The sequence below is a fragment of the Fusarium proliferatum genome (assembly GCF_900067095.1).
Source record: "Fusarium proliferatum ET1 genome assembly, contig: FPRO_scaffold010, whole genome shotgun sequence".
Lineage (NCBI taxonomy): Eukaryota > Fungi > Ascomycota > Sordariomycetes > Hypocreales > Nectriaceae > Fusarium > Fusarium proliferatum.
Genome location: NW_022194799.1, coordinates 1,492,781 through 1,505,872, shown reverse-complemented (window position 1 = coordinate 1,505,872; position 13,092 = coordinate 1,492,781). Strand labels below are relative to the sequence as shown.

The following is a 13,092-nucleotide window of genomic DNA, read 5'->3' as shown; positions in this document are numbered from 1 at the left end:
CCCGCTACTGGGCTTGCTACCTCTACCTCCCCAGCCAAGTCCAGTCCAGCACAAGGCCCAGTCGTTTCTTCAACTCTTGGGGAGCCTTCTTTCGAGAGCGTTTGTGTCTTGTCATTTCCCTTTGCTTTCGCTTTCGCTACAGCTTCAACTGGCCGGCCTCACTCGCTTTGGCTGTGTCTCTTTTACATCAATCAATCGCTACTTAATAATTTTCAACCTTAACCCGACCTCCTTGCATTAGTACTCACAGCCGCCCAGGCCGTGATACTTCATTCGATCAGCCGAAAAGGAGGGCGGCGTTGCCCAGCGACCGAAACCTTCATCTCATCATTCGACAAACTCACTCCAAGCCTTTAAGCCGCATTCAATTGCTTGCAGCCGACCTCTCGTCTATTCATTCGCTCACACTTCTAATTGTTACCCGTCTGTCGTTCCTCGGGCGTAATACCCTTCCACAGTCTGTTCAGTTTCACTTAGACTCGGCCGTTGAACCCAGTCCCGTGTACAACATCCATATCGCAACGTGCAATAACCTGTGATCGTCCCCGTCGAGGGCATCACCGTCGTTCATCATGGCCAGCCGAATGTCCATGTACTCGATGGCTTCAGAGGCCCTGGGTGGTGGTCCTCAAGCCGCTCAGGTGTCCACCACAACTCTCCTGAACGCCATCCACAACATCTACTTGTCTTCTCAGCCCTATCAACTCGATGCCAGCACCAGTCTAGTTGTCAATACATGGCTTACAGCTGCTCAGGCTGGAGCTACTGTTGATGCTACTCTCGCTGCTCGAGCATGGGAACATGCTAGACGCCGTGCTGAGGATGGCTGTGTGATCTTGGGGTAAGTTTCTTCAAAACGATTATGTTCCGCCATTCTAACATTGTACAGATCACTCCACCAGTCAACTCCTTCATTGCTCGTGCCTTTCCTCAACACTTTCCCCTTCGCCATTCCTGCTTCCATCTACAAGTCTCTGGAAGCTTTACAGCCGTTCCTCCGATGCGTTGCTCCCTACAATGCTTCTGCTCCACGACAGATCGCCCTCGGCGTTACACTGACCTTGAGTTTGGGAGGAAATGTTACAGGCGCCTCGCTTGCTTTATCCCAAGGTGGCATTGACACCGAGAACGGTCTGCTGAACATACCCGCCGAGGCTGGTTACCGTGCCTTTGATGTATTTTATTATCTCCTCACATCAGCATCCACACCCGCCGAGCGAGAATTCTTAGGCCTCAAATCCCCTTCAGCGTATGCCCTGCTGGCTCGCTCCGGCACATATGAGCCGCCATCCTACCTCATCACCGCCGACGATGGTGCTGCGGCCGATGACTTCCGTCAAGCTCTGAAGGAGATTGGCATCAAGGGTTCTGCCCACCGTAATTTCATTTCCACGCTTGCCGGTCTGCTCAAGCTGGGCAACACTCTCGACTACGATGCCGACTCAGACGATTTTGAGGAGATTTGCGAGGATGTTAGTGGCCTTCTTGGCATGGAACCAGAGGTGCTCATGCAGCAGCTGAGCACTGAGGACCGCCGAACACTCGTTGGTGGTTTGTACGAGGCTCTTGTCGACTGGGTGATTTCAAAGGCCAACAGCGCTATTGCTGCTCAGATGCTTCGCATTCGAGATGGCGACGAGTCCATGGATGGTCGCGGTGTGCGCACTCCCACCTCCAATGAGGACGGTGATACTGTCTCAATCACTGTTGTGGAAGTCCCTGAGCCTTCCATCGGCCGGGCCTTAGCTATGCGTACGATTTTCGATGACTCCATTGGAATCAACGCTGAGATGATCGAGGATGGTGTCGAGGTCCACCCCATTGGATCTTCTGTGGTTCGTGAGATGCAGCAAGCCGTTTCTGATGTCGCACCTGATCTGGGTATCATGACTGGCCCCCAGGGAAGGGACCGCCAACATGATCTTGAGAAGCGAGAGGTCATTTTGGAGAAGGTTGCTTACGGATCCGAAGATGACAGTTTCGTAAAGAAGCTGTTGTTCCCTGTGGAGGGTGAAGGAATCAGCCTTGGTCGCGCAGGTCGTTTCGATCTACCTGCCCTTCTGAGTGCCAGCCGTACTTGGTTCCATCTTTCCATTCATCCTACGGATGACTCACCTGCCAACTTGGCTACTCTCCCTGCCATCACTTCGGCATGGTCAGCTGGCACAGTCTCCCGTCAGCTTCGCTCATGGAGACTTCCCGAGTGGGCTAATCGTCGTAACCGCAACCTTGATTACACAGCTGACTTCGACGTCGACGAATTCGTCGGTCGATACGGCGCTCTCGGTTGCAAGGATGGCAAAGACGGCATCGAGACCTGGATGCTCGAGAGAGGATGGAGCAACGGCGAAGTCTTCATCGGCAAGGAGCGAATCTGGGTTCGCGAAGGTCCTTGGTGGGAGGCAGAGACCATGCTTGATATCAAGCCCGCTCACAGTCTTCAAAGCATGGGCCAAAATCCTTTCACTTCAGGCTTTGACACAAGTTATTCAGCCAACCCTCCCAATGGCAGCGGTTTCTTCCCTCCTCCTGCTATGGACAACAGCTTCAATGGAAGCAATGATCAGCTGATGCACACTCGCAACTTCAGCCAAGGCAACATGAGCCAGGTTACCTTGAACCAGCATCAGAACCTCAACCCCCAATCAGCACCCTCAATTGCTCCCTCAGCTATGCGCAACGTCCAGACCACTGGCGATTACGGTCTCGGTACGAAGGGTGACACATATAAGGGTCAAGTCTATTACAACGAGGATGGTGAATTCACCGGAATCTTGGATGGTGAACTTGCCAAGAACAAGAAGATCGAGTCAAAGCCTTTGCCTTTCGGTCGTCGGGCATGGATTGCTTTCGTTTGGGCCCTGACTTTCTGGATTCCTTCGCCTCTGCTCAAATTCATTGGCCGTATGCGTCGACCCGATGTTCGCATGGCCTGGCGTGAGAAGTTCGTTCTCTTCTTCCTCATTATTCTTATTAACGGTATGGTCGTTTTCTGGATTATCGGTTTCGGAAAGCTTTTGTGCCCCAATGCAAACAAGGCATGGAACGTCAAGGAGGTTGCTAGTCACGCAGAGGACGAAAAGGCCTTCTGGGTAGCCATTCACGGAAAGGTCTACGACATCACCGATTTCTGGCAACAACAGCACAGCGATACCAGCATTAAGGTCACGAAGTCCAACATGCTGCCTCTTTCCGGTATGGTCATGGATGACTACTTCATGCCTCCCCTGAACAGGGCTTGCAGAGGCCTTGGTATCAAGGAGACGACACAGCTCACTTTCAACGACACCATCACCAATCCCCTGGCCCAGCACACTTCCGGCTTTTATACCCGCGATCGTACCAGCGCGCTTCATGATCCCGACTGGTACTGGAAGAAGTTCCAGCCCAAGATCAAGGAATACTACCATGGCAATCTCGTTTGGAAGAAGAGTAAGGTCAAGAACGAGGGTGAAAACGAGCAACACATGTGGGCCACCTATGGCAACGAGGTTTATGATCTCACTGATTACTTACATACCCTCGACGTCAACGACAACTTCGATTCCTACAAGTTCCTAAACGAAGATATGGTAGACCTGTGGAAGAACAGCCCTGGAACCAACATCAAGAAGGATCTCGATCTGCTCATCGCCAACGCAAAGAACGAGACTGTCAGTGCCAACCTTAAGAACAGTTGGCAGTGCATTCAAAACATTGCGTATAAGGGTATCCTTGATTTCCGTGATTCGCCACGATGCCAGGTCAACAACTACCTTCTTCTGGCTTTCGCCGTCATCATTTGCATCGTCACCGCCGTCAAGTTCCTTGCTGCCCTTCAATTTGGATCTAAGCGACGTCCCTCACCCCAGGATAAGTTTGTCATCTGCCAAGTGCCTGTCTACACCGAGGGCGAGGATTCTCTTCGAAAGGCTCTCGATTCATTGACTGCCCTCCAGTACGACAACAAGCGCAAGCTCATCTGTGTCATTTGCGATGGTGTCGTCGTTGGTCAAGGTAATGATCGCCCCACCCCCAAGATTGTTCTCGACATTCTTGGTGTTGATCCCAAGGTTGATCCTCCTGCGCTTCCTTTCAAGTCCGTCGGCTCTAGCAGTGAGCAACTCAACTACGGCAAGGTTTACTCTGGTCTCTACGAGTTTGAGGGCAACGTTGTTCCCTACATCGTCGTCGTCAAGGTTGGAAAGGAGTCTGAGCAGTCAAAGGCCAAGCCTGGTAACCGTGGCAAACGTGATTCTCAGATCCTGCTCATGAGCTTCCTCAACCGAGTCCACCACCGAGCACCCATGTCTCCCCTCGAGCTTGAAATGTTCCATCAGGTCAACAACATTATTGGTGTGGATCCTGAGCTTTATGAGTACCTTCTCATGGTCGATGCCGATACCTGTGTCGAGGAAGACTCGCTCAACCGTCTTGTTGCTGCTTGTGCTCACAACGCCAAGATTGCTGGTATTTGTGGTGAAACTACCCTGGAGAACGATGAAAAGACTTGGTGGACCATGATCCAGGTTTACGAATACTTCATCTCTCATCACCTTGCAAAGGCCTTCGAATCTCTTTTTGGCAGCGTTACTTGTTTGCCTGGATGGTATGTTTATTAACCCTGCCTCCCGTTATGTCAATTCCTAACCTCCCTTAGCTTCACCATGTACCGTCTCCGAAGTGTTGACAAGGGCAAGCCTCTCATCATTTCTGATGCTGTTATCAAGGACTACAGTGTTTGTGATGTAGACACCCTCCACAAGAAGAACCTTCTGTCTCTGGGTGAGGATCGTTATCTTACCACCCTGATGACCAAGTACTTCCCTGAGATGTCCTACAAGTTCATTCCCGATGCCCAGTGTAAGACTGCTGCCCCCGAGTCATGGAGTGTTCTGTTGTCTCAACGTCGACGATGGATCAACTCGACCATTCACAACCTTGTTGAACTTATGCAACTGAAGGAACTCTGTGGTTTCTGCTGTTTCAGTATGCGATTTGTTGTGTTTATTGATCTTTGCGGTACCATTATTCTCCCCTCGACCTGTGTTTACATTGGTTACCTTATCTACATTCTGGCCACCGGCTCTGGACCCATTCCATACATCTCAATTGCTATGATTGCTGCTGTTTATGGTCTCCAGGCTCTTATCTTCATTCTCAAGAGGCAGTGGCAGCACATTGGATGGATGATTATCTATCTCCTTGCTTTCCCAATCTACTCCTTCATCCTTCCCCTCTACTCTTTCTGGAACCAGGACAACTTTTCGTGGGGTAACACCCGTATCGTCATTGGAGAGAAGGGCAACAAGCAGGTCGTCGCTGTTGACGATGAGGGCTTCGACCCTCGTTCTATTCCTTTGCAGCGTTGGGATGACTACGCTCTAGCTAACAACCTGCCTGGACGTCGTGGTGGATACCAAGAGAAGACCGACTATTCCTATGGTGACAACTATGAGCTTGATGAGATCAAGTCTGTGTACTCTGCTGGCCCTCAGGGCTCTGTCTTGACTGCTATGCCTGGCCGCAACACCTACATGCCTCCTCAGTCTCCCGCCTTCAACAACGGTCGCACATCGACCATGGGCTTCCAAGATTCTCCCATGCAGCATCGACAGTCGATGTTGTCTATGGGCACAGGTGTTCATGACATGCGTAGCCAGTCACCATACCAGGACTACCCTGGCCAACATCCCAGCGTGAGCAACCTCCGTGGCCAGGCCAATCTCTCACCCGCCACTGGCGGTGGCCATAGCCGATCTGGCACTGCTCTGGGTTTCAGCAGTGGTGCTCGGTCTCCCATGCCGGATGCCATGCGATCGCAGTCCTCGTTCGACTTCCAACATGGCCACGCGGGGCCCAACGACATGGCTATCGTCGAGTCTATCCGCTCAGTTCTGTGCGAGGTTGACCTAGACACTGTGACCAAGAAGCAAGTCCGCGCTCTGGTCGAACAGCGTCTTCAGACCGAGCTTGTTGGTGAACGCCGAACATTTATGGATCGACAAATCGACCACGAGCTGGAGAACATGTAATTTGCATCTGAAGGAAAATGAAGGATTTATAACTGTTTTTTATACTCTAATCTTGGGTACATACCTTAAACTGGGTTTATACAGTGTCGCAGCGATAGTCTATCCCAATATTGGATAGAGTTGCTGGCGCAGTTAGCAGAGCATGATGGAAATATGGGTGTTCAAAAATGAGGAAGCGAGAATACCGGCAGGCGTTGGAAATGATTTTTTATTACTGGGCAGATATGGGAGTCGTTCCTTGGAAAGCTTTTACTGGTTGATTTTGAAAAATGTTATTATTTCTTAATGAATGGCTGGCTGGGACCACTAATGGTTCCGATCTCGTACTTTTAATCCTACCTGCTGTCGAGTCTTTTCACATGCCCACTTGTTTCGCTTACGCTTCATCTTCAAAAATCATATGTCAGTATCTAGCTTGACTCTGCCTGGTGAATGTTCTCCTATCAGCCCAAAATTCCTTGATGCTACATGTCTCACTGGTCCGATCCTGTCGGTCGTTCTGGTGTCGTCCTTGTGTTGTAATCATGTTCTTTATCTGCCCGCTTCATCTCATTACTCAACCATGGCTTCGTTTGTGACTTAGGTACGGTACCAAAAGCTATGTGCCTCGACTACTTCTTACCCAGATTTCCAACGCCCTTTAATCGTAGGTATACATCCGTTCCCCAGCCATATAGACTCTGAACCGCAATGCCACCTCCAAAGTACTCGGCGTATGCCCTGCTCAGAGGTAGTCCGTATCCCAGTCCGGCAATGGAACTACCGCCAGTGCTGGCAGTTGATATCGCACTGAGACCGTCGCCACCATTGCCATCTCCTGGAAAGTCATCCATGTCGTCGGAGAAGGTGGTGAATGAGTACGACCATATATTCGGGCTGACCTCTGGTGGAATCCCGCCACCACGATCGCGAATACGAATTGTCACTCCTGGAGCATTATCATCTAGAGGGACTATCGCATCGTTATCGGTGGCGTCCCGGCTGTCCTTTGAGGGCGAATCACTGTGTTTGATCGATGAATTTGACCAAGATGCTGTAGAGGGTTCTTCGGTCAAGGCAGGCTCTGGTGCGATCGTGACGATTACAGGTTCGTTAGATTTGTTCTCAATTGTAGCACGGAAAGCATTTTTAAGCAGTTCAGTAACTATGTACTCGAGGTGCATAGGGACAAATGCGAATGTGGTGTCTGGCTCGCCATGAATATAGAGAAGAGGCCGAACGCCATATCGAAGCTCACAGATATCAGCGACGAAGCCAGCACATGATTCTACTATTTGTGCGGGGCGAAGAGATGTGTCGATGACTCCAATGTACGAGGGATCATCAGGGCACGGTGTTGGACTAGCATTGGGGTCAAAGTGCGGCTGAGAACTGAAATGTAATGCAATATGCTGCTCCGCAATGAGGCGCGTACCAATTCGAGCGCGGAGGTGCTGGTCGAGGAATTTTGTAACCTCTTCGGGAGATATATATCGTCGACATTCGAGGAAGCCCTTTGCAAGAATGGGAATTGTATCGGTGTGTGTCGCAACGAGCTCGGCCAGTACATTTGTGAAGCGTATCTCGTCTTCGAGAGTCGATATTGGTCGTCCTTCACGAGTCGCGTGCCAGTATGGGAGGAGTATTGATAAAGAATGGAGATAGTTGTTGTATATACGTGAGATATTCGGGTTCGCGACGACGATGTAAGGAAGGTTGCGAAGCGCTTGGATACGATGGGCGAGGCGCACGGGGAGAAGAGATAGTGCAAAATTGGCGGACGAGAGGAGGGACTTGGAGGATAAAGGAGGCCGACCGTGTCTATAAATTGTCAGGTATTGTCAATAGCTAAAAGGGGAGCTGGACAAACCTCACGAGGTCTGCGAGACACAGAGGATGTTGATGCTGTTGAGCCAGGGTCGCGATCTCATCATCCGACACCTTTGGGGAGTGCAAGCCCCGTCTCGTCACCAGCCGGTTCCGTGTGTTTTCATGGCCCCAATGCGATTGTCTAGGGCCCCTCCATTGAGACAAGCATCGATGTGAGGTGTAACAGGACCATAATCGAAGAATAGCAGAGGGGGCAGGCCCTTGCCGCCTTATTGACCTGGTTAAGGAAGCAATCATCGCAGCATTATGGCGTGCCTAGTAAAAGTCTTGTTTTCCCACTCCTCTTGGAGATAATGTCGTTGATATGAGAAAGTATGGAGCTGATCTGTAGAAGCTGGACAGACCGGTAAGTGTCTCCGAGGCGGATGACTCTTCAACGGTCCGGGTGGAGCTGAGAGCTGTCATTTGAAGCGCTTGCGGCCGGCTTATCGCTTATCACACGGCTCACAATTGCGGGGTGACGGGCATACGTCACCGAGTCGGTCCCCCGCTAAGCATCAATCCGTAGATTCTCAGACCTTGGATCCAATGTTGCCATGATGATGGGCATCTTACTACTAAAAGATGGCTCTGTATTCAAATGCTAGACTTGGTATGTCTCAAGAAACCACGGCTGATGCATAAATTTTCGATAGAAGACAGTTTAATGATTATATTCCCTGACGCCGATGCAGTAGAGCTTGTGATAATCTATTTATGGACATCGATGGCCTCTCCGAACGCATCACCTGTATCCCATTCAATCACTGGGTCTTCATCTCACCATCGGGCTCGACTGCCTTGATGTGCTCGTGGTTCTCAAGCGTTTGGATCTTGTCGTCATCGTACTCAACACTATGATCTTTGTCAGCTATCACCCTAGAATTCTCTGTGTACACGAGGTTCACTTACGCGAAGCCTTTGATGAGACTGTACTCGTGTGTGATCTTGCCGCCCTGGTCAATGGCGTGCTGCTTGGCACTATCAACTGTTAATTTCACATGAATGAATGTTTTTTCGAGCTGGCACGTACGACTTGACCTGATCGTCGGACGCGTCGTCCTTGCAGGTAACCTATGAGAGATTGTCAGTTGATGACGAAATAGGGTAAGGTGAAGGTGATGCATACGATGTAGGAAGGCATGGTGAGCTGGGTTGAGTGATGGAGGTGTTGTCTCTTGAGGAAGGTTGTGTATGAAGCTTCTAAGTTCACATGGCTGCGGATGCTGCCACTTATACTCGCTATTAGTCGGGCTGGAGCGTGACCACGACCCATCCTTTACAACGCAGAGTGCCCTGCTTTACAGCGTTTCGAAAGCAGGCACACGCGGGACTACGTGGTGTAAGTGCGACGGAATCCACTCTCGCAGCTTGCAGCTTATTAGATACCAATGAATCACCCTCCTTTCCAGCTGCCCATTCCGGTATCTCTCGTGGTGGAGAGACTGCTGTATGGCGGTTCTCGACTGTTATAGGGTACCTAAATACAGATCTCACTCATCACAGGTATGACGCAACCTAATCCAAGGGGGCTTGTGTGACGCCGGCAAATATCTGACTGCTATGACGTGTTTGGGGAAGATAAAGCACTGCAGATGATTTTATTTGAGATTACAGAACTGTTTCTTTTGACAATAATCTCGGGTAACCTTTGTAGAGTGTTAGGTGGCCGAACAGTGGAGGCGTGAAACGTGGCACTGACGAGAATGTTGTGCATTGCATCCATGAATAGGTAGGTAACTTAAATATTTACACGGACATCAATAGGGGTCCTTTTAATCCTCTCCAAAAAGCGTCATAGAGCCAAGGATCGCAGAATACGGTATTGAGACCGATCGTGAGCTCCCGCCAAACTACACCATAGCATAAATACCTGCGCTGGGGTCCACTGGTATAGGGCTGTATTCGTTAAGGGATGTGCTTACTCTTGATGATACTTGATAAGAGAGGGACAACGTTCAGTTTCCAACAGACCTAGTCCAAACCTAGGGGTCTGGAAACAAGCAAACAAGCAAACAAAAAAACGTTACTATAAGCTCGAAGACTAAAAACCCTGAAAGCTTGGATCTAAACTGCATGAATGTTTGTTGAAAGCAGGAATAATAAGACATCATAAAAACGAAGTCGGAGTATAGGGTAGGCGGTATGGAATGCCCCTCATGATCCTGACGATCCCCCACCTCTAGCGGAAACCCGTTTGTCAGAAACTCTTCTCAAGCAACCTAAGTGACGTCGATGATGGATAAGGAAGGCAACACTTAACCAAAATAAGCCCGTGATAAGCTTATCTATCTGCAGGTCTAGCGAGATTCTTCGCTTCTTGAGTTGCCACGATGGAAGGGTAGTCACGTGGGCAATATACATTACTAAGCACTAGGTATGTATGACTTGCTCAGGAGCCTAAGGAAAACATTTGTTTATGGGCAAATTAACTCTGTTGACGCTGGGCTGGGGAGGGGAGTAGACTGTTGCCGTGCTGGAGAGTTACAGTCCCATACAGTGACTTCACAGCGGCCGGGGTCGCATTCGTATTCGGGTGTTGTGATTTGAGGTGAAATGAAATGGGCCTGGCGTTATGCAAGGACGCCATACTCCGTATGCATAAACGACACTGTAGAGCTTTACTTATGGTCAGAATCTAAGTGGTTGACAGGATCCGACCACCTACATATTAATGGTGGCCTTATTCGTAATTGAAAACGAATTTCACACTGGAAATGTGTCTTGCTGACGCACCTCCTACAAGCAGAATCCTGACTAAATCACTCAGATAAGTTCCATATGCCATTCTTTGAGAACAACTCTCGTTTGCTGTTAGTACTTAAGGCGATAGAATGCCATCGTGAGCTTTCAAACCATGTGTTCGTCAATCTGCGAAGGAACAGCGTGACAAGACACGAGCGTAAACCCCGATTATTTCCAGGTAAACGAATACGTCGTACTCTGTATCAATAGCGAACCGTTCGTCGGTGTGGAACTCTGACGATCGAGCTAAGGGTGGACCCTGGAGATGAGATTTTGTTAGCGATCATTGATTGGTTCTGTCCCTGGGCTTGTGAATTAGCTGAGCCAATAGGGTTGGTTATGATGTATCAGAGTGGGTGGGGAGTGCGAGTAGACCCCAGGGCTGTATAAATCTGACAGTATGTTGCTTCTTGTTAACGGTCATCACAGCTGTTACTTAATCCATAGCATACTGATATGTATGTGATGGTGGTTATGTATCCAATAACCAATTTACGATTTCCATGCGAATTGACAGGCATTGGCTTTGTACCCTACCCGCATGGTAGATAGACTTACTGGGTAAGGTTCAAGCGCGATTGACGTTAAGATATTCCCCGGACGTACCAAGAGGCCCTGGGATATGCTGATAATAACGTGGGAGTTCGGGAGAACAGAAGTCGCAGTGTTCAGCCTCAAACCCATAGCAATGGAGAGCAGCTACGACCGCCACCAACTACGAGATACACGCGAACTTCTGAGCAGACGGAAACTCAGACAAAAGTTTCGAGGTATGATTTACTTGATGCCCCTGTCGAAGGTAGTAGCAGACTCACGTCTAACATACACGACGAGTCGCATGATGGCCATTGCAAATCGGATTTCCCCGACAAACTCGCCAATAGCTGTGCCAAACGAACAAGCAGCTCTATGGCCCAAAGTTCAACGATGTAATAAGTATACAATGAGGCTGAAGAGGAAACATACGATGAATATCCGCAGTGCTATCCCGAATATCAGGCTAGGGCCCGCTTAGATCTACGACGGAAGACGCGGAACAAGGCGAAGGCGGTAAACGTTATTAATGCTAGGGCTGTCTATTGCGTACATACGATTACGATCAAGGCTGGTGGAGCTTAAAAGACAAGCGAACAAGCAAGACATTGTGGTAGTTGGCCTAGTGTTATTATGGTTGGTGTAAGTGGTGAACCAGAGGTCACGAGTCTATGTCTATTGCAAGACCAAGCAGCATGGCGCTGGTACAGATAGACGGAGACACTAAAGGTTGTACCTATGCAGTAAGAAATCATGTCAAGTTGTCACTCCGGGTGAATGATGATACCTACACGAATACTACGAAATGCAAAGAAAGTGGTCTGCTTTCCAGTTCCAGTTCCAGAAGCAAATGCGACAGGCCCACATTAGACCCTTTACGGGATCGTCGGGGCTTCGAAGTTCGGAGACTAAACTAAAGTAGGAAGCTTTTCGGTGAAGATGTCGAGTGGGAGCATCGAAATTAGCACCAGTTAAAAGGGAATTTGATATGAAGACCCAGTGAAAAAAAAAGGATAGGAAATTGTCATGGAAACATGCAATCTTCCTTTTGCACCCCTTTATCTCGATATGCAGATCTGGAAAGGCCTATTAAATGAATTATCAGTCTATACGTCTTTATTGAGCGTACACACAGACTTATCCTCCTGGCAATCGTTATTGAAGTCTTCTGAGGAAGGTTCCATGTGTTAATTGGGAGGGCGTATCTATAGAAGTGTGGCACTCAGCGGACCCCCCACCAACAAGTCAACCACGCTGCAACTCCACCTCGCATCTAATCTGTCTCTCCTCACGCCCTGGCCAACAACATCTATTTGGGACACAAGGCCACAACAAAGCTTGCAATAGGAACAAAAAGCAGTTTATGGTAATCAGAAAGCAATTAACAACATTCCTGCTAGCCATTGGCTTGTTCAATGCAGAGATGGTCCAGCAGTGTATCTTTCATCACATTCATCTCTTTAAATCTCCGCCCTTGGCGAATTCGCTCCCGTTAATCGTTCACACCCTGTCCCTTGCCCTTGTAGTGCTCGTACCTTGACCTTGAGACCCCAGGGCCCTCTTTTTATTTTTTCTCTCTCTGCCCGTTCCCTGTAAATGACAAGCCAAGCACTGATTTCATTGACTGACTGAACGGACTCTGTTGACGGGAGGCGCCTGCACCTTCGACAGCCAACGGCGCAGACGGGAAGACTGGACAATTACTAACCTTGGGAAGGTACCTCCTGCATCTGGAAAGAAACACAACCTCCACTTCTCCTACTTTACTTCCTCCTCTTCTCTCCCCTACCTCCCGTCTCTATCCCTTTCCTCTCCTTCATCCGCATACAACTTCTCAGTCCCAAGGAGTACCACTGGTTGTGAGAAACTCAACAACCACATAAAAATCTCGCTTGGTTGCGAGCTCCAACTCGACTTGCGGCGCGGTTCATTTGAATGATTGGATTGATTT

General features: G+C 49.4%; 3 protein-coding genes across 3 annotated transcripts; 1 reads left to right on the top strand and 2 right to left on the bottom strand.

Annotated features, from left to right (window-relative positions):
- Nucleotides 1–572: 572 nt before the first annotated feature.
- FPRO_11943 (putative chitin synthase) lies at nucleotides 573–6,014 on the top strand (the record flags this gene model as incomplete). Its single annotated transcript, XM_031221473.1, has 3 exons — nucleotides 573–841; nucleotides 890–4,588; nucleotides 4,640–6,014. The coding sequence occupies 3 exons, from the start codon at nucleotides 573–575 to the stop codon at nucleotides 6,012–6,014; spliced, it is 5,343 nt and encodes a 1,780-aa protein (XP_031087028.1).
- Nucleotides 6,015–6,625: 611 nt separating this feature from the next.
- Nucleotides 6,626–7,924, bottom strand: FPRO_11942 (uncharacterized protein; the record flags this gene model as incomplete). The annotated part of the gene is made up of 2 exons (XM_031221472.1): nucleotides 6,626–7,814; nucleotides 7,869–7,924. The coding sequence occupies 2 exons, from the start codon at nucleotides 7,922–7,924 to the stop codon at nucleotides 6,626–6,628; spliced, it is 1,245 nt and encodes a 414-aa protein (XP_031087027.1).
- A 702-nt stretch (nucleotides 7,925–8,626) lies between these two features.
- On the bottom strand, nucleotides 8,627–9,006 carry FPRO_11941 (uncharacterized protein; the record flags this gene model as incomplete). Its single annotated transcript, XM_031221471.1, has 4 exons — nucleotides 8,627–8,717; nucleotides 8,775–8,843; nucleotides 8,896–8,936; nucleotides 8,992–9,006. 4 exons carry the CDS (start codon nucleotides 9,004–9,006, stop codon nucleotides 8,627–8,629), a joined length of 216 nt encoding a protein of 71 aa, XP_031087026.1.
- Between the last annotated feature and the right edge of the window lie 4,086 nt (nucleotides 9,007–13,092).